Source organism: Muscardinus avellanarius (genome assembly GCF_963383645.1).
Source record: "Muscardinus avellanarius genome assembly, chromosome: 13".
Taxonomy (NCBI): domain Eukaryota; kingdom Metazoa; phylum Chordata; class Mammalia; order Rodentia; family Gliridae; genus Muscardinus; species Muscardinus avellanarius.
The window spans coordinates 95,429,006-95,450,625 of NC_137799.1; the positions used below are offsets into that span (position 1 = coordinate 95,429,006).

At 47.0% G+C, this 21,620-nt stretch overlaps 1 protein-coding gene across 3 annotated transcripts in view; it reads left to right on the forward strand.

Annotated features, from left to right (window-relative positions):
• CDC14B (cell division cycle 14B) overlaps positions 1–21,620 on the forward strand; it is a gene marked incomplete at both ends in the record, with an annotated part of 84,390 nt that overhangs the window by 31,999 nt on the left and 30,771 nt on the right. For 2 of the 3 annotated variants that reach the window (XM_080709391.1, XM_080709393.1), the window contains 4 exons: positions 2,604–2,694; positions 3,296–3,371; positions 7,289–7,381; positions 20,390–20,466. In XM_080709391.1, coding sequence (XP_080565517.1) covers positions 2,604–2,694; positions 3,296–3,371; positions 7,289–7,381; positions 20,390–20,466 — 337 coding nt within the window. Of the gene's footprint in view, positions 1–1,546; positions 1,596–2,603; positions 2,695–3,295; positions 3,372–7,288; positions 7,382–20,389; positions 20,467–21,620 lie in introns of those variants that run through there. The other variant, XM_080709392.1, reaches the window with a different exon arrangement.

Consider the following 21,620-nt stretch of genomic DNA (forward strand, 5'->3'; position numbering starts at 1 on the left):
CAGTACCCCACCACAACAGTACCCCACCACAACAGTACCCCTCCACAACAGTACCCCACCACAACAGTACCCCTCCACAACAGTACCCCACCACAACAGTACCCCTCCACAACAGTACCCCTCCACAACAGTACCCCACCACAACAGTACCCCTCCACAACAGTACCCCACCACAACAGTACCCCACCCCCAGTACCCCTCCACAACAGTACCCCTCCACAACAGTACCCCACCACAACAGTACCCCTCCACAACAGTACCCCACCACAACAGTACCCCACCACAACAGTACCCCACCCCCAGTACCCCTCCACAACAGTACCCCTCCACAACAGTACCCCACCACAACAGTACCCCTCCACAACAGTACCCCACCACAACAGTACCCCACCACAACAGTACCCCACCCCCAGTACCCCTCCACAACAGTACCCCTCCACAACAGTACCCCTCCACAACAGTACCCCTCCACAACAGTACCCCACCACAACAGTACCCCACCCCCAGTACCCCTCCACAACAGTACCCCTCCACAACAGTACCCCACCACAACAGTACCCCTCCACAACAGTACCCCTCCACAACAGTACCCCACCACAACAGTACCCCACCACAACAGTACCCCACCCCCAGTACCCCTCCACAACAGTACCCCTCCACAACAGTACCCCTCCACAACAGTACCCCACCACAACAGTACCCCACCACAACAGTACCCCTCCACAACAGTACCCCACCACAACAGTACCCCACCCCCAGTACCCCTCCACAACAGTACCCCTCCACAACAGTACCCCTCCACAACAGTACCCCACCACAACAGTACCCCTCCACAACAGTACCCCTCCACAACAGTACCCCTCCACAACAGTACCCCACCACAACAGTACCCCTCCACAACAGTACCCCTCCACAACAGTACCCCACCACAACAGTACCCCTCCACAACAGTACCCCACCACAACAGTACCCCTCCACAACAGTACCCCTCCACAACAGTACCCCACCACAACAGTACCCCTCCACAACTTGGAGGATGCCCCTTGTAGGCAGCCTGGACCTGCACCAGAGGCCGCGGGCCAGGGGGGATGCGGGGACTCAGATGTGTGTTGGGCGGGGCCGTGGGCGGGGCCTCGGAGGCGCGGGGGCGGGGACACAGGTTGTGTGGGCGGGGCCGTGGGCGGGCCTCGGAGGCGCGCGGGGCGGGGACGCAGATGTGTGTGGGCGGGGCCTCGGAGGCGCGCGCGGGCGGGGACGCAGGCTGCGCGGGCGTGGCCTCGGGTGGGCGGGGCCTCGGGTGGGCGGGGCCTGGGCGGCCGGCGCGTCCCCGCCGCGGCTGTGCGGCCCGGCGCCCCTGGGCGTCTGCGTCCCGCGGAGCCCGCGCTCGCCGCACTTCCGGGCGGCTGCAGTGCGGTCGCCGGCCGCGGGCGGCGCTGTGCCGGGCGGGCGCGGCGCTTTAAACTTTGTTTTCCTAACTTCGGGGGCATGGGGGCGGCGCCCGTCCCCGCCCGCGGCCCTGCGTCCGGCCTCCAGATGCGGCGGCGTCATGAGCCGCGAGCGCGCGCGGGCCGCGCTGGTGGTGGAGGTGATCCGAGGTGAGGGGCGCGGGGCGCAGCTGGCCGGAGGCCGGGGTCCAGGCGGCCAGAGGCCGGGGTCCAGGCGGCCAGAGGACGGGCCGGGGTCCAGGTGTGGGTCCAGGAGGCCGGGGTCCAGGTGTGGGTCTAGGAGGCCGGGGTCCAGGTGGCCAGAGGCGAGGGCCCGAGGTCGCCCGCGGTGGCAGGCACGGCTGCGGCCACCAAAATGCTGAGGTTACAAAGCAATACATGGAGCAGTGGCGTGCGCTGAATTGCAGCAAAAAAGAAAAAAAAAAAAGGCCACCAACCAAACTTTGCCACTCGGGTGAAGGCTGCGGGCACCCCAGGGCCCCCAGGCCGGCGGGGCACGGTGCTCGCCAACCGCAGGCATGCATGCATGCACGCAACACGGTCTCCTCCCCTGCACAAACCTCTCATTGCTTGTTTTAATGGTAATTTGACTAACTGCGAAAAAACAAAGTGGTGATTCCAAATTTGATGAAAATAGCGATTCCTAAGAACAGTTGGGTAAACGTACGGTTTGCTTTTGGTTCTGCTAGCTGTAAGCAGTCATTTTGAAGTGATTTTTCAAAGGATTTATTCTCAATACATGGAAATACGTTTTCTTCCCGAAATGTTGATGTAAACAGCAAAAAAAGTCATCTCGAAGCTCGACATAGGGTTTATGGCTGGACTATCAGGTACATGCTGCCTTTGCTGGAGTCCCTTACTCCAGGAGAGCTAAAGTCTTAGGAGAGATTTCTTCAGATCAATCCATGTCGCTATACAAGTGTCATTTGCCACTAGTGAAACGTATGCTTAGAGGCAGCTTGTTTATAGACTTTGCTTATTATTCTCCACCCAAAGAGCCAGAACTTAATTTTTTTTAATTACCCATTGCCACCCCTGCCATCTGAAACACGCGTGGTAAAAATGAAACTGCCCTCCTCTGAAACGAGTTGCATTATGATATATAGGAAGCCTCTTTAATAACGTGAAGGAAGGAACATTGCAATTTTTCCATTTCAGATCGCCTTTGTTTTGCCATTCTCTACAGCAGACCAAAGAGTGCGTCAAATGAACATTATTTCAGCATAGATAATGAGCTTGAATATGAGAAGTAAGTATTGTTTTTAAAAAGATTGCTAGTAGCTTTTGTTTCTTTGGAGGTTCTAAAGGTATGTTGTAAAATTGTGAATCCCCTTAGGTGCTCAGTGCAGAGTGCTTACTTTGAACCTGTGGTCATAAAGCAGCTTTGGGAGGGGATAAAAATGAAACGTAAAGGTAAACATTTAGAGTGGACGTTTAATAGCTTGCACTTTGAGATCCAAATGCGGACCAAGTAAGATCCTGGTTTTGCAGGTAGGACGTATGTACGGAAGACTAGCCTTCTTAATAGGAGGGATTTTTGTGTTAACGGAGGCTGGATTTAGGCCGTAGCGCTTGTCCTGTTTTTGTGTGTTTGTATATTTTTTTTTACCATGTTTGGATGAGACCCAGGGCTGCAGGCCTGTTAGGCAGGTGCACCCAGGCCCCCTGCTGCTTGTTCACACAGGCCTGGTTCCTCCCACTGAGGCAGTACCTTTGACTCGGAGGAGCCATCGATGTGGTTTGGTGGATGCCGTCTTGTCATCCACTGGATCTTGCTCACCCCCCAAAATGCCATTTATATTTGGAGCATCTAGAATATATATGCATGTTTTTGTGTTTCGTTTTTAAAGTTTCTACGCAGATTTTGGACCACTCAATCTGGCAATGGTTTACAGATATTGTTGCAAGATAAATAAGAAACTAAAGGTAATGTCCTTTTTTTTTTTTTTTTTTTTTTTTTTACTTAAGATTTGACTTAAGTAACCGTTGTTAGTTTAGTTTAGTCTTGGAAAAAATAGTAAGGAAGACCTATCAGTTTTTTTTTAAAGGTTTTAAACACATTCAGAAAAAAATTGAAAGCGTTCTTTCTCTTAAAAGAATGCAATTTCTTACTGAAATGACTCTTTAGGATGTCTTAAGAACAGAAATCTGTTTTTCACTGTGGTGGTATTTAGGACATACACATTTTGTTGTTGGTTTTTTTGGTTCTTTTTGTCTCTTAAAGTCATAGTGTATATATTTGTTTTCTAGTTTTGATCCAATCATTTGATTCTGGTTTGGGTTGCTGACTCTCAGAGTACAAATTGGTTATTCTGTAAGCCTTTTACTGTTTGACCTTATGGAACTAAAATTGAACAAGAGAAATTTCTTTCCTTGCTTTGGTCATTTTTCTATCTGCCTTCATTCTGGTTAGAGAGCCCCAGCCAAACTAACAAGACAAATGAAAAAATGAACTCTGCTGCTTCTCATACCTTTATTTTCTTTCTTTTTTCTTTTTTTTTTTTTGCGGGGGGTGATGGTACTGGGAGTGGAACCCAGGGGCTTTTCTATCTCTGGGCAATACTCCCAGACCTATTTTATACTTTATTTGGAAACAGGGTCTCACTAAGTTGCTGAGAGCCTCACTAAGTAGCTGAGGCTGGCTTCGAACCTGTGTGATCTTCCTGTCTCAGCCTCCCAAGCTCTGTGATAGGGTGCCCCACCAGGCCTGGCTCTTATTTTGTGTGTGTGGAGGTACTGGGGATTGAACCCAGAGATATTTTACGTTCAAGCTACACCCCAGCCCTTTTTATTTTTATTTTTGTTTTTGTTTTTGAAACAGGTTTTTTTTAAGATGATGAAAATCTCACTCTTTTCTGAGACTGTCCTGGAGCCTGCATCCTCCTACCTCTGTCTCCTAAGTACTGGGATTACAGGAGTGCCCCGCCTGGCTCTCCTATCTTGAAATGACCACAGTGTACGAGTTGTGACTCTTCTCTTTTACCCTTTAATATGATTAAAGAGTAAGAGATGCAAAGACAGGGCATGTCCTTAAGCTGCTCCACTGAGAATTATAAAAGTATATCTTAGTTTTTTTTTATCTTGTACCCCATTCCTTTATTAAAAAAAAAACAACAAATTTTTTTTTTTGTTGTTTTTGTGTTTTGGTTCTGGGGATGGAACCTAGGGGCATTCTCCCAGGAGCTACATCCCCAGCCCTGTTTTTTTATTCTTTATTTTGAAACAAGGTCTCACTGAGTTGCAAAGGGCCTCATTTAGTAGTCACTGAGGCTGCCTGTGAGCCTGGATCCTTCTGTCTCTGCCTCCCAAAGGCTGGGATTACAAGCGTGGGCCATCACACCCAGCTAAACAACAACAACAACAAAATAAGACTTTGAATTATTGGTCAGGTGCAGTAAAATGTTTCCTTGTAGCACCAGGTTAGTCACTGTAAATTACCAAGTTGAAAATATCTGCATTAAAGAGCAGGCATGTAAAAACAAAACTGTATCCAGTGGATTTTCTACCAGATGACTGTTCAAAAAATCAAATTTGTATTTTTATTTATAAGCAAAGGAGATTTTCCCCACTTTGAGTATTAAGCCAAGATCACTACAGATTTATACAGAAATAGAGCCTGTCCTTCCTGGGCTCCCTTAAGTAGGACCGGAAACATTAAAACGGAAGTCCTATATACTTACAGCCCCTCCCCTTTTATAGTTGCACTGGCAGGTCTTTTATCTCCCTCAGGGCTGGAAAATTACTAAAAATTACTCCTTCTTTCCCCAAACTTGTTCTTTGGCTTAATTTTGCAAGAGCCTATTCTCCAAACCTAGCCATTTGTGAACTTTAATCCTTTAGGTCAACAAAGGTCCTTTTTAATTGCTAGAACAACGTGTAATATGTTAACTAGCCACCCTGACTGAAACATTGCTGCCTGTTCAGCTGCTAGTGATAAAAAGTTTGAAGAGTCTTATTTTCTTTCTTTCTTTTTTTTTTTAACAGAACGGGGGCACTCTACTGCTGAGCTACATCCCCAGGCTTTTATTTATTTTCTTTTCATTTTATTTTATGACTGGGTATTGATAAGTTATCAGGGTTGGCCTTGAACTTCCTCTCCTCCTGTCTCAGTGCCCCCATGTTGCTGGAGTTAGAGGTTTGTTGTACCACTACATTTGTCTTGGTTTTGATTTTTTTTTTTTTTTTTTTTTTGTGGTACTGGGGGTGGAACCCAGAGGCTTTCTACCTCGGAGCTATACTCCCAGATCTATTTTATATTTTATTTGGAAACAGGGTCTCACTAAGTTGCTGAGAGCCTCACTAAGTAGCTGAGGCTGGCTTGAACCTGTGCGATCCTCCTGTCTCAGCCTCCCAAGCACGGGGATTACCAGTGTGCTCCACCACGCCCAGCTTTGTTTTTGATTTTTAATCAGCTTCATTTTCTTACTCCATGTAAACTACTAAAGGAAAATACCTACACATGGAACAAACCCCAAAACATTGAAACACTGAAAAATGGGTTTATAGAAGCCAAGCAAAATGCTTACTGTAAGTCCTGTTTCCATCTTTACCTGAACGTATTTCTTCTCACATTAGTGAAGCACAGCTAGGGAAATGCTAACTGATCATATATTCTTTTTATTTTTAAATCACATTTTTTTATTTATTTCTTTATCGGTACTGGGGATTGAACCTAGGTAAGTTGCTGAGGCTTGCTAAGGCTGAGGCTGGCGTGGAATCTGCCATTCTCTTCTCTCAGCCACTCCCAAGTACTGGGATTGCAGGTGTGTGCACCACACCCAGCTCTTTTTTTTTATTCCTGGTATTGAAGTATAATTTGCACACGGATGTGTGTAGTTCATGAGTGTACAGCCCGCTGAATTTTCACAAAGTGATGTGATCGTCCCAAGGAGCAGATCAGGAAGTCCACCAGCCCTGGAAGAGGCGTGTGGTGCCGTCCTTCCCGCCAGCTCTGCACAGCCCTTCATCAGCCACGCACATTCCTGACTTCTCAGTGCGGATCACGTCTGTTCCGTATACCCTTGAGTTTTAATTGAGTGGTTTTTGGAATATTTACTTCAGAAAGCAGACAGTCAAGTATACATGCCTGTCCTTGTGAAGCTGAGAGGAGAGGATTGCAGGTTCGTGTCCATCTTCAGCAGTGATGGAGCGAGGCCTTCTGTAACTCATTGACATCCTGTTTTCAAATAAAATATAAAATAGGGCTGGGAGTGTAGCTCAGAGGTAGAATGCCCCTGGGTTCAGTAACAGTGCCACAAGCGTACACACACACACACACACACACACACACACACACACAAACACACACACACGTTACATAAGAGAAAGCAAAGGTTTCACTCCTCCCCTTGTCTTTCAAGAGCAGTTCTCTACACTTGCTCTTTTAGGCTTTGAGGTATTTATTTGCTGTCAGTATCACCGGTCACGACTGTGATTCATTGTGCGTCTGAGCACATCTGATGTGTGTGGCTAGCTCTCGGGGAAACGGCCCCGTGCAGTGTAGTGGCTGTGGCGTCCCGTGGAGAATGTCAGTCTTGGGTCCTAGGATGAGAACTCTTGATTCTGTGGCCCCAAAGCCAGCCTCTTTCACTCCCCAGAGGTAGCCTGTCTTTAAGCTTATCTCTGTTGCAGTCCTCTTCTCTGCTGATTAATTTTATGTTTATTCTAATTTAAAAGTATGTCTTTTATGGGAAGATGTTTGGTATTTGGGGTTATTAACATTAATTATTTCAAAGGTCTTGCTAAGGTGAATGCTTTTTTATTGTGAGAGTTGACATTTGTCACATAGTAAAAATTTAGGAAACTTGTAAAGAAAGTACTAATAGCTGTTTATCTTTGTGCAGTCCATTACAATGATAAGGAAGAAAATTATCCATTTCACTGGCGCTGATCAGAGAAAACAGGCTAATGCTGCTTTCCTTGTTGGGTGTTACATGGTAAGTACTTCTAGGTGCTCAACGTCCTAGCAGACGTGTGTGCACTGTGACCCTCACAGTTGGGGTTGATTTGGACATGGCTTTTTCTAAGATAATGTCATCCAGGGGAAACGCGTTGTACTTTTTCATCCTCGACCAATTTAGGGAAACGGCTTCTGCGGAGGGAGGGCAGGTGGGAGATCTCTACTTGCCACTCAGTTTTTCTCTGATCAAAATCTGCTTTTAAAAGCATTAGAATAAGTTTTTTGATCCGCTACTGTAAAAAAGTTGATTAATGTGTTACGACCTTTAGGGTTAGAAGATAATACCACCTAAGCTGCCTTTATTAACTCAGGACTTGTAGCCGGGCGTGGTGGCGCACGCTTGTAATCTCAGCATTCGGGAGGCGGAGACCAGAGGGTCTCAGTTTGCAGGTGGCCTCAGCTACTTAGTGAGGCCCCTTGCATCTCAGTGAGAACCTGTTTCAAAAATAAAGAATATAGCCGGGCGTGGTGGTGCACGCTTGTAATCCCCGCGGAGTATAGCTAGGAGGTAGAATGCCCCCGAGTTCCATCCCCAGTACCACAAGAAAAAACAATAAAGTATATCCTCATGATATCTTTATATAAAAAGGGACACAGCCAGCATTCTCAGGGTCTACTAAGCATTAAAACGGTCCGTGAACCACGATCCTCCAGTCTCAGCCTCCTGAATGCTGGGATTACAAGTGTGTGCCACCGTGCCCGGCTTGTGTTTTATTTTAAAAGCAAAAGAGATTAAACTTTGCAAAACTTAAAATATGGATTTTCATGACCACTCTGTTAGTTCTGTGTGTGTGTGTGTGTGTTGCTGGGTATTGAACCCAGGGGCATTCTACCTTCAAGCTATACTTCCAGCCTTATTTTTCTTTTTTATTTTGAAACAAGGTCTCATTAACTAGCTGAGGTTGGCTGCAAACCCGCGATTCTCCTGTCTCAGTCTCCCAAGTACTGGGATCGCAGATGTGCGCCACCACACCTGGCTTTTGTTTCTGGCATTTTCAGTGTGTAAAAAAGAGCAAAGCATTCCAAGTGCAAAGTCCACGACTTAAGCAAACTTTTGGCACAAAGCCCGCAGATTTGCTTCCTGTAGTGTTTAATAGCTTCCTTTGGCGGAGCTAATTGTGGTAGTGTCTTGTTGGTTTCTGGTCAAAATTTATCGCTCCAATTGTTTATTTTTAAAGCAGCTTTTATAGCCTTTAGAATGACTTACCTTGTAAACATTATTATGGAAATTATGATACTAATTAAATTCTAAGAATATATTAACTCAGCAATCTGTGAGTAGAATCCTAAATGGCCTTGAATTTGATATTGCCTCAGCAGTTACGGTAACAGTTCAGGGACTTCATTAGTTATTTTTGATGATCTTTTGAAACTGGGGTCCACTTTTGTATGAATTCATTATTTTGCTGGGTTGAGGTGTCTGCCAGATGAGGGCATCATGCCAGGGGTGGGAGGAAGCAGTTAACACAATGGGGAGGGGAAGGAGCTGGGTCAGAATCCAGGTTAGTAACCCCATCCCACCGCTCGCCTCTGGGTATTAACAAAGGCTCTGTAAACAGCCATTTCTGTGCAGTCCCCTTCCTGGGTGTTTGTGAAGGGCAGGCAGACAGCGCCCTTGTGCTTCTCTGTAGTAGCCAGGCCTCCACTCAGAGCAGACACTGCCCCAGAACGGGCCGCGTAGTGTAGCAAAGTCTACAGTTTAGAAAGGAGCGGCCTATTGGTTGTGTGGAGTCTTTACTCACAGGGGTTTTTAAAGATTAGGAGATCTTATTTTTTAAAAATTACACACACACACACACACACACACACACACACACATATTTGCTTTGTCTTTTAAATTGTCCCTGCTCCTGAAAACAATGTATCCCCTGGGCCACTAAACCCAGGAAACCAGAGGCAGTTCCTTCTTGTTTAATAAGTATCTGGCCTTGGTGGGTATGTTTGTTACTCAGTTCTTTGTATCTAAATTGAAGATCTTTATAATATCCTGAAATCCATGCGTCCATCTATCTATCTATCTATCTAATGTATGTGTATATATATTTTTTGCAGTACTGGGGATTGAACTCCAGGGGCATTCTACTTCTGAGCTACACCACCAGCCCTATTTTTTATTCTTTATTTTGAAACAGGGTTTCACTAAGTTGTAGAGGGCCTCAGTAAGTAGCTGAGGCTGGCCCTGAACCCAGATTCTCATGTCTCAGCCTCCCAAGTACTGGGATGACAAGCGTGCGCCACCATGCCCAGTTAGTAAATATAATTTGAGCCGGGCGTGGTGGTGCACACTTGTAATTCCCGCACTTGAGAGGCGGAGACAGGAGGATCGTGCAGGTTCGAAGCCAGCCGCGCTGGCTTTAAGAGACCCTGTTTCCAAATTAAACATCAAATAGGTCTGGGAGTGTAGACCGGAGGTAGAAGGGTTCCACCCCCAGTACCACCAAAATAATAACAACAACTTGAAAAGGTAAAACTGTTGAAATGTAAAGCCATCTGATTTGTATGTGTGCATACTACTGAGAATTGAATCCAGGGGTGTTCTACCTCTGAGCTACACCACCAGACCAATTTTACGTTTTTTTTGGAAACGGTTTCACTAAGTTACAGAGGGCCTCACTAAGTTGCTGAGGCTGTCCTTGAAACTGCCGTCCGAGTACTGAAATTACAGGAACGCACCACTGCACCTGTTAATCTCATTATTTTTTAAATGTGATTTTTTTTTCTTTTTGGTATTTGTATAGGTGCTGTGAAAGTAACTTATCTTGTAAAATTGTTTATATAAGTTCATTTTCCTGCTCACTTTTTTTTTCAGAAATTAAATATAAACTTCCATTGATTTTGTGGATGTTCTACACTAGTCAGTAAATAATGACTTTTTTTTTTTTTTTTCAAAAATCAATCACATTCTTGGCATGTGAAAGACTATGCCATCTGGCTGACATGTGAAAGTAGTTACAAGAATTTGTAAGTGCTACAAACATTGTGACATTACCCACAAAGAACATTTGAAAATAGTCGGCTGGCTTTTCTCAAGAGTGCCGCGTTTGTTGTTGGGATTTTAATGCCTCTGTCCGTAGCTCTCCGGTGTGATGACTCATGTAATGTTTTGGTTATTCAGCTGTACCAAAGGCTAAGTATGTAGATAACGCTCCAAAATGTCATGTACAAGAATAGAAATAAGAAACACATGTCTTCCTGGGTTTTGACGATTTGAGGCCTGGCTTGGCCGAATTGAAACTATCAACGACTGGGCTTTGCTTCCATCTCTGGTCCCAACTGCCCTTCGTCAAGTGCGCGCCTCCCAGATTTTGAAACGCAGATTAATAATCCAGGCTCAGAAGTTCTCGTAGGGTCTGGGGCCTATAGCTAGTGGCTGTAAAAATGAAGATAAGATGGTTAGCCGTGTGTGATGGCGCACGCTTGTAATCTCAGCGCTTGGGAGGCTGAGACAGGAGAATCCCACAGGTTTGAAGCCAGCCTCAGCTACTTAGTGAGGCTCTTAGGTAGAATTTATTGAGACTCTTATTTCAAATAAAATAGGTCTGAGAGTGTAGCCCAGAGGTAGAAAGCTCCCCTGGGTCCCACCCCCAGTACTACCAAAAAAAAAAAAAAAATGGAGCTGGTAGAAAGTCCTAGAAATAGCTACCTTTTTTTGTTTGTTTTGTTTTTGCTACTGGGGATGGAACCCAGGGGGATTCTACCTCCAATCTACACTCCAATCCTTTTTTTAAATTTTGTATTTTTGGTAGTACTGGGGTTCCTGGAAACCCTTCTACTTCCGGGATACACTCCCAGACCCATTTTTATATTTTTATTTGGAAACAGGGTCTCTTAAGCCAGCGAGGCTGTCTTCGAACCTGCAGGATCCTCCTGTCTCTGCCTCCCAAGCTGGGGATTACAAGCATTCGCCACAAGCATGTGCCACCACACCTGGCGCCTCAACCCTTTTTTAACCCTTTTTAAAGGGTTAAGGCGCCTTAACCCTTTTTTGTGAAACAGTATCTTTCTGAATTGCTGAGGCTGGCCTTGTACCTGGATCATCCTGTCTTAGCCTCCCAAGTATTGCTATTACAGGCATGTGTTGCCTCTCCCACCACCTCCAGCCCTATTTTATTTTGAAACAGGGTCTCACAAAGTTGTGGAGAGCCTCACTAAATTGAGGCTGGCTGCGAACCTGCTAGTCAGCCTCCCAGGCACTGGGATTACAGGCGGAAACCCAGTACCTGGTTTAGAAATGACTACTTTAGTCAGGTGTGGCTACTCAGCAACTTAGTGAGACCCTCTTTCAAAAAGTAAAATAGGGCTGGGGGTGTAGCTCAGAGTTAGAATGCCCTTGGGTTCAATCCCTGGGGTGGGTGAGAGAGAGAGAGCGCGTGTGTGCGCACATGTGCACAAAAATAAATAAATTATTATTGTTAAAGAGATGGGGTTTCACTGTGTTGCCTAGGCTGGCCCAGAACTCTTGGCCTCAGGAAATCCTCCTGCTTCCGCCTCCTGAGTAGCTGGGATTTCAGGTGCCCACAACAGTGCCCACCTTTCTGTGGTTTTATTTAGCAGAAAAGAAACTTGAACCCTGACTTTCAAAAATATTGCTGGTTTCTTACGCATTTCCTACCACTGTATTTAATTCTTTCTACGAGATTGCTGTTTGTTCTGTCAGAGACATTTCTTACCGTCAAGACAGAACGGCTGGTGCTTCCCTGAGCCACATGTCTGCACATGTCTGCATATATGATTTCGGCTTATCTGTCTTCAGGAGCTGAAAGGATTGTTTTCTTACTCGTGGCTGAGTGTGGCACTGTACCTATCGCCGCCTCGCCCACTGCTGCAGAACTTAGCGACTTAACACAGCAGTAGGCATTCAAGAAGTCCCCATGGGTTAGGGATCCAAGAACGACTTCACCTGGGTGTGTCTGCCTCTGGACTTTCCTAGGCTGCAGTTACGTGGAGGGTTCACTTTTTTTTTATTCTTTTGTGGTGCTGGGAATTGAACCCAGGGCCTCACTAAGCTGAGGCTGGCTGTGAACCTGCGATCCTCCTGCCCAGCCTCCCAGTCCTGGGTTTATAGGTGAGCGCTGCCATGCCGGCTCTGAGGGTGCAGTTCTGTGGGGCTTACTCAGGCCTGACGAGTGAGTGCCGAGTACTCAGGCCTGACGAGTGAGTGCCGAGTACTCAGGCCTGACGGGTGAGCGCCGAGTACTGCGGGGCCTCTGGACTCCACCGTGTGGCTGCCTCCCAAGGTGACAGGCTGCCTCAGCCAGCCGAGGGATGCAAGAGCACGCCACATCTTTTGTGACTAGGTAGAGAAACCACATGTCGTCACTGCGATCCTCCTCCACACAGGAGCCCTGTTGCCGTGGGAGGGGCTGCGCAAGGGTGGGAGCGCCAGGTGAGATTTCCCGGGGCTCTGGGCACTGGTTGCCACAGCTGCTTGTCTCTTCTGCTCTTCACGCGTTGTTTCTGGTGTCAGATAGCACTGGGACAGAATGGCATTCCGTGTACGAAGCTTCTGATGAAATATGCCAGGAGAACTTGAGAAGTGCCGACTGCCCAGCTGCCAGGAGCGCAGTGCTAAATCATAGAATTGGTTATTTTAGGATTTACTAAGAGAACGCCCTCGTGTGGGCATCATCTAATAAAGGTTCGAGTAGAGCACATTGAGACTCCCTCTGGGAGGGGCTGTGAATTGGGAAGATGTGCAGGTGAGTGTAAAAGCAACAATGAGATTGCTTTCAAATAGTTCTTACGTAGTTGTATAAATAGATTTAGTCAAGCTGAGTGTGGTGGCGCACACTTGTCATCCCAGCACTTGGGAGGCTGAGGCAGGAGGATCGCACTTCGCAGCCAGCCTCAGCTACTTAGTGAGGCCCTTTGCAACTCAGTGAGACCCTGTTTCAAAAAATAAAATAAAGAAGCCGGTGTGGTGGCACACACTTGTAATCTCAGCATTCAGGAGTCTGAGACAGGAGGATCGAGGTTCACGGACAGCCTCAGCTACTTAGTGAGGCCCTTTGCAACTCAGTGAGACCCTGTTTCGAAATAAAGAATAAAAAATAGGGCAGGGGGTATAGCTCAGGGGTAGAATGCTATTGGGTTTAATCCCCAGTACTGCTAAATAAATTTAGTCAAAAACCTATACATTTTCTTGAGTTTATCTCATTGTACTTTGCATTATATAGCATTTTCTAGTCATCCCCCAACTGGATTTTTTTTGTGTGTGTGTGACACTGGGGATGGAGCCCAGGGGCATTCGACCTCCGAGCGACACCCCCAGCCCTATTTTTTATTCTTTATTTGGAAACAGGGTCTCACTGAGTTGCAGAGAGCCTCACTAAGTAGCTGAGGCTGGCCTTGAACCTGAATCCTCCTGTCTCCACCTTTCACATGCTGGGATTCTGAGCGTGCCCACCACGCCCGGGCCCCACTGGATTTTTAAATTATAGCTCTTTATTTAAAGTTTCTCACTAGGAATATAAGGACTTTCCCTCCATGGGAGAAATATGTTATAATGTTCTTTGAACTTGTGTTCCAAGGCAAAAACCACAGTTACTTAATGTATTTGAAACTATTTTTGTTTTGAAAATTTCAAGGAAAGTATACCATTGCAGTATTGACAAAGAAACCAAATAATCACAGTCTAGAGAAGGAAGAATTCTCTTAAATTGGTACTTAAGGAAAAATTTGAGAGGTCTTGGACATTTAGAGGGTTTTTTGGGTACTGAAGATTGGACACAGAGGTACTCTGCCACTCAGCTGCCACCCTCGCCCTTTTTAGTAATGAGATGGGGTTTCTCTAAGGTGCTGCCTGGAACTTGTGAGACTCCTGTCTCTGCTTCCCAAGTATAGAGATTATAGGCATGCAGCAACATGCCTGACTAGAAGTTGAGGGAAATCCTAAAATCTTAATTTTATTACTTTATTTGAATTACATATATTGCCGGGCGTAGTAGTGCACGCCTGTAATCCCAGTACTTGGGAGGCTGAGACAAGAGGACCACAGGTTCACAGTTCAGCAACATAGTGTGTCTCTCAGCGACCTAGTGAGACACTGTTTACAAAAAAAAAAAAAAAAAAAAAAAATTGCCGGGCATGGAAGAATCTTGGCTGAGACAGGAAGATTGTAGGTCCGCAACCCGCCACTGTGCCCAGCTTACTACAACTTTTATAATCAAGACATGCTCTTAATACCGGGCGTGGTGGCGCACGCTTGTATTCCCCATGCTGGGGAGGCGGAGACAGGAGGATCGCGCAGGTTCTACCACTGAGCTACACCTCAGCCTTTTAAATTTTTGAACCAGGGTCTCACTAAGTTGCTGAGGTCTTGCTCAGGCTGGCTTGAAATGTACAATCCTTCTGTCTTGGCCTCCCAAGTACTGGATAGCTGAGGCTGTCCACTAACCACGATCCTCCTGTCTCAGCCTCCCGAATGCTGGGATGACACGCGTGCGCCCAGACTATTTGCTTTTAAATGTCCCCACATACCCACTAAAGGTGCTTTTGCCCCAAGGGCAGAGTATAAGGTGGTGCTATGGTTTGTTTCTGAAGTGCTCTCCAGAGGCCATGTGTCCCCAGCCTGTGGCACTACTGGGAGAAAAGGAAGTGATGGCATTGGCAGTGCCCTTGGGCCCCTGTTAGTTCCTGTAGGGACCTTGCCCCCCCCCACCCGATGGCCACCAGGTGGACAGGCTTCTGAAGTTCCCCCTCTGCTGTGTTGTGCTTCGCCACAAGCCAGAAGCAGCAGAGCCAAGGGACCATGAACTAACACTCTAAAACTATAAGCCAAAATAAACTCTTTCTGCTGGGCATGGAGGCGCACGCTTATAATCCCAGTGCTTGGGAGGCTGAGACTGGAGGATCCCAGGTTTGCTGCCAGCCTTAGCTACTCAGTGAGGCCCTCCACTGAGTAGTGAGACCCTGTTTCAAAATAAAGATTAAAAATAGGGCTGGGAGTGTAGCTTGTAGGTAGAATGCCCTTGGGTTCAATCTCCAGTATTGCAATAAGTAAATAAAAATAAACCCTTTTCTTCTTATAAGTTATCTAATTTCTATTGTCATGATGGAAAGCTAGGCACTGACAAACTGGAGTGGACACTGTCTTCCAGCAGTTTTCAAAGCACGTACCAGAGCTCCATGGCCTCCTGGTCTGTGACCCGAGCTACACATCCTTTGGGGTCTGCTGGGAAGTTGGCGTTTTTGAGTGGGGAGGCTCCTCCATTATACATGAGTCTGTTCTGTTAGTTTTCCAAGACTCATCGTTAGCAGTCACGGAAAACCTAGCCTCAGTGCGAGTCTCGGCACTCGTCTCCTTTAGCTGTAGGCCCACAGGCCTGGCACCTGGGGCAGGGGCAAGACGGTAACCAGATTCCAATATAAAACTTTGCTTTGTTCAGAGTCAGCTACACAGATAGTATAGCGCAGGGAACTTTCCACCTTCTGCCTGTGGTGGTAACAGATAGCAGATTTTATTTTGCAGTTTAGTTCAGTACTGTTGGTTTCAGACTTTCTGCAGTCGTCTCAAGCACTATTGCTGGACATCTGTTTTAGTGTCTTTCTCCTCTCTACTTGCTATTTGATTTTTTTTTTTCTTTTTTGTCAAAACCAATGGGTAGATGAACCTCATGTAGCAGCAGCAGTGGTATAGTCAAGGTTTTGCTTTTTAACATGGTTTTGGGGATGTATTTTGGTAAGGGATCTGCCGGAAGCCCTGAAATCAACTGGAGGAAATAAAATAGACTTTACTGAGGTTATCTGGTATGTGAATCAACTTCGGTTACTTTAACAAATACCTGAGCTAATTAGCAGAGAAGTAGAAAAGGTTTAATGGACATGGTTTTGGAGGTTTCAGCCCATGGCTGGATGGCCCTGTGCCTTTGGGGCCTCTTAAAAAGGAGGAAGAGACCAGCAGCACCGCAGTTCTCCAAGGCACACCCCAGTGACCTACAGCCTCCCACAGGCCCTGCCTTTAAAGCTTCCCGGCCTTCCAGTAGCCTCAAGTGGAGGACCACGCCTGTAACAGCCTTTCCAGAGCCAAACTGCAGCATCTTTTGAGTCTTAGAACAAGAAACCAGATACATATTAGAGTCTAAAAGGAAGTGAAGGAGTTTGGGGGGAGGTTGCATTTTTAACGAGTTGTAATTTTTATTACTTATAAACACCCATCAGACATGTGATGACGACACGTGTATCTTTGCTAATGTCTCTGCCATGATGACTTGAAAGTCTTCTTTTGATCCGTCTAATGTCACTAAGTACATTCAAAGTAATCATTGAACTCTGGAACATTAAAAAACATAGTGTCTCTAGCCCGGTGTGGTGGCACACTCTTGTAATCCCTGTGCTTGGGAGGTGGAGACAGGAGCATCATACAGGTTCAAAGCCAGCTGCACTGGCCTAAGAGACCCTGTTTCCAAATATAAAAAAAGTATAAAATAGCCGGGCGTGGTGGCGCACGCTTGTAATCCCCGCGCTTGGGAGGCGGAGACAGGAGGATCGCGCAGGTCCGAAGCCAGCCGCGCTGGCTTAAGAGACCCTGTTTCCAAATAAAAATATAAAATAGGTCTGGGAGTGTAGTCCGGAGGTAGATGGGCTTCCAGGAACCCAATACTACAAAAAAAAAAAATTATAAAATAGGTCTGGGAGTGTAGCTCGGAGGTAGAAAGGCTTCCAGGAACCCCAGTACCACCAAAAACAAAACAAAAACATAGAGTCTCTAAAGTAATGCTTTGATTCTGTTGAATGAGATTATATATGATATTCTTGTGGAAGGGCCATGATAAATTGTAATCTCCGATGAGTCAGTAATATACTTAAACTTATTTGATATTAGGTAAGATTTAACAAAACGTTCATCTTAGAATTGATTGTTCGTGGTTAGGCTTTTTTTGTGAGTTTATACTACTGTAGATAAATAGATATTTGACGTTGGGCAGGGTGGAGCATACCTATAATCCTGGTACTTAGGAGGCTGAGATAGAAGGATCAAATTTTTGAAGCAAGCCTTAGCAACTTAGGTGAGACCCTGTCGCAAACAAACAAACAAACAAACAAACCTTGGAGGTAAACTGCCCCTGGCTCAGTCCCCAAGGAGCCCTGGTGAGGGGGAGGGGGGGTCTCCAGGATCGGCTATATACGGTCCTGGCTGCTGCTGGGTTTTGTCCATTAGTACAGGGAGCCTTGGTGGTGACCTGCTGGACTCCAAAGTAGGATTTCTGGTGGACTGGCGGTTCTGGATCGGATTCGTGCTTTGGGCTTTGGCTTTTCTGTTTGGTGTATTGTGTGTTGTTTGGGTTATCTTGACGTACCTTTGTTCGTTGGTGGTGGTTTTGTTCTTTTAGCTAGCATCATTAGTTGCTCTTGCCCCTTGTGATGCACTGTGCTAGGAGAGAGTAGAGAGGGTGGCCAGGCCTCATGGCCAGCTTCCCTGTGAGAATGGCCTCGTGGACGAGCCTGAGCGACGTTGGTTGGTCTTGCTCGGGGTCAAACTGGACTGCCGTATCGTCTCCAGGACTGAGGTGGCTGTGAAGGTCTTGCCTTTGTTTAGAGACAGCCCTTTTGTTCAACTGGAAACTGCTATCGTGAGGGTAGTGAAGCACCCCAGTGTCGTCCAGCTGTTTGAGATCGTAGACTTGGCCAACTTGATCTACCTGGTTGGGGGCACATGAGCGGAGAGGGGGCCGTACAGCCCCCGTCAGGGAGTCGGGTAGCTTGGAGGAAGAGGAGGCCTGGAGGGGTGTTCTGGCAGATTGTGAGTGCAGTGTGTTGCTTCCACTAGAGGGGCGTCCTGCACAGGAACCTGAAGCCATCCTCCTGGACTCAGAAGGGAACGAGTCATTGATTTGGGCTTAGCTGCTACCTCAAGGCTGGACACAAGTTGACCACTGCCTGTGGGATGCCTGCTACTGTGCCCCAGGGGTCTACCAGGGCCACAGATAGGGTCCTGAGGCAGACCTGGAGCCTGCAGGCTATTCTCTACTCTATGCTGGTAGCCGATTCACCGCACCACCTTGGAGCAGCTGCAGGAGCAGGCCCTGCAGGAAGTGTATTCAGTGCCCCTCACGCTGCCATCCAGATGTGCACTGTCCTCAACTGCTACTGACTGCTAACTAGACGTAAAGTCCTGGTACTCGGGGCTGAGACAGAATAAGGAACGTTCTCCTCTTCCTTGGGAGCTGCTTCCCAAACACCTGAACCCTGAAATTCTGAGAGTCATGCGTTGACCCACACCAGACCTGGTGACAGTGCATGGAGCAGGGTGCACCTTCCAGGCTGGGCCCGAGGTTCAGTGTGTGGCGCCCCTCCATTCCCAGCAGATCCTTCTGCCTTCCCGGTTCCGCCCAAGGGAAGAGACGGCCTGCCTGCCATTCCCCTGAGCTGCCCGCTCTAGAGGACCCTACTCCCAGCACAGCCCCCCAGCATGGCCCTGAGGACCCCAGGCCAGCACCTGGCAACCCCAGGGTTAGTGTGCCTTCAGGACCCAGGACAACAGGAAGAGCTGGAGGGGGTGACCAGGAGGATTATTACCCACATCATCTGTACGTGTTGCTGCTGTGTGCGGCCCCTGGAGCCCAGTCTCTCCAGAGAGAGGAGGGCAGAGGTGCCCTGATGGTTGAGCAACAGAATTGCTCCAGAGAGTAACCAGACAGAGGAGGATGGAACCAACTCCTTGGATCCCGACTTTGGCCAGAGTAGATTGAGCTACAGGATGAAGTGCTCCAACTGCCAACTGCTGCAGGCATCTACACACAGGTTCCAGTCCAGAGACCTCTGTCTGGGAGAAAGTGGAGACTATTTTCCTAGGAAACTCACTTTTACCTGAGATGATTTTTTTTTTTTTTTGGCAATACTGGGGCTGGAACCCCAGGTGCATTCTACCTCCAAGCTATATTCTTTATTTTGAAACAGGGTCTCATTGAGTTGCAAAAGGACCTCACTAAGTAGCTGAGGCCAGCCCAGAACCGGATTTTCCTGTCTCAGCCTCCCAAATGCTGGGATTACAAGTGTGCTCCACCACTCCTGTCTTACCTGAAATGATTTTTTTTTTTGGGGGGGGGGTGGTACTGGGGTTCCTGGAAACCCTTCTACCTCTGGGCTACACTCCCAGACCTATTTTATATATTTTTTTAATTTGGAAACAGGGTTTCTTAAGCCAGCGCGGCTGGCTTCGAACCTGCTCACTCTTCCTGTCTCCGCCTCCCAAGGCGGGGATGACACTCATGCCCACCACGCCCGGCCAAAAAGAATTTTTAAATGCTTCAGGAACACTAGAAATGAAAAAGTATTGGAACAACAGAGAACACTGAGGAAAAGCCTGCGGGACAAAAATTCCATCACTCCATACATAGCCAGTATGTCAAGGTAGGGAAAAGTGGAGAAAATGTGGAACATGGAGAATCCGAGCCTCAAATGCTCAAGCACAGATGATACATTACCCCACCTGAGTTGAAACATACTGTCCCAAAGACAAAAGCACTGGAGAGGAGGAAGCAAAGCAGTCCACAGGAAACTCAGTGCCCAAGCCAAAGAGACAGCTGCTCCGAGGTGCTAGACCGCTGTGGCCCAGCAGTGGAGTGCTTGCTTAGCTGCATGAGGGCCTGGGTTTCACCCCAGCACGAAGAAAGTCTTTGTCTGCTTTGCTTTTGTGGCTCCTACCTCCCCCCCAGCCCCCCCCCCACTTTATTTTTCATTCCAGTGGATGTTTAGGAAGGAGATAAGGTGTTTGTCGCTCTAACACCTTGATTTGGAAAATCCATTTTAAAATGTTATGCTTGTTAGCATAAGAGGTTGATATGAAGAGTTTTTAATCAGGGCTCATTTTGCAAGCAACAGAAACTGAGACAAGGAATTTGCTGACGGGGTCCTGGGTGTTCAGGATCCTTGGGGAGGCTGGGAACTCGGCTCATTGGGTGGAAATTGTGCACAGCTTGCTTTGTAGGGAAGGTGGTGTATCTTCATTTAGAAATGAATTGCTTTTTTCTCTTTTCAAATGTAGGTTATATATTTGGGGAGAACGCCAGAAGATGCCTATAGAATATTAATCTTTGGAGATACATCCTATATTCCTTTCAGGTAAATATAAGAATGATGTGATGGGTTTATTTAATCAAATCACTGCCAGAAAATATCTTGGTAGTCGTGAAACAAGAAGACCTGGCAGGTAGGCATGTTGGGGTGGTGTAAGTAGTACTACAGAGCTGTGGTTCCTGACAGCGACGCTGCTGACATTTCATCATGGGACTGCAGGACGTTCAGCCACACCCGGGCCTCCGCCCAGTAACCTCCCCACCTCACTCCAAATGGCAAAATCTAAAATGTCTCCAGACGTAGCCAGATGTCCCCGGAAGTAGATGGGACGGAGTGGGGGACAGATCTGCCCTGATAGAAGGAAGCTTCACCCTCAGGTGGGGGACCTGCGGTTACTGTGCTCAGAGCGCCGCCAGGGAGTTTGCCTCCTGAGGAATAGTCGCCCCAGTCAGCAGTAGCGGCCTTCTGGGGCCAAAACTGACAGCAAGGACAGCGAGGAGGTCGCCGGTGTGGAAGCACCGGGTCCTCAGGTCGTAGAAGTGACGTCTTTATAAATGCATGACCACCTCAGCTTGAGCTTGCTTTGTGATGGTCTTGAAAGAAAAAAATGTGTTTACCGAAATCAGATTAAGTTCTAAAAGTTTCTTAAGTGTTTGATTCGGCTGTATAACCTAAATACTGGTCTGGTGCTTAATGATAACAAATGTGCAAAGTAATCCACTCATTGTATACTTTATTGATAATTTCTTGCTTTACTGATAGCTGGATTGTCTTCCATTCACAAATTAGTAGCTTCAGGATTGTAACATGTTCCTCAAATGCCCAGATTTGAAGTTCTGGACTTGCCTTTGAGAACCTAAGATTATGAGTCTGATGTCATTGTGGGTGGGCTTTGGACTGACTATTCTCAAGTAGCTCTCTGGGGGCCTTCCTTGGGTTTACCTCCACACAGGAGAATGTCCTTGGGATACTCTGCGCACTTCAGTAACATACTTCACTAGCAGGCTAGCTGACTCTGAAGTTGGGTTTGAACTCGCTGCCCTTCCTCCTTCTCGCTCATGGCTCATCTTGTCTACTGTTATTGGAGGTGTGTAGGGAAAGGCGGAGATAAAAGTCCCACACTGAAATGTGTGCGTTCATCTTCTCAACTTCTCACAGCATCACAGTGTTTATTTTCTAAGAAATCCTTGTATCTGTGG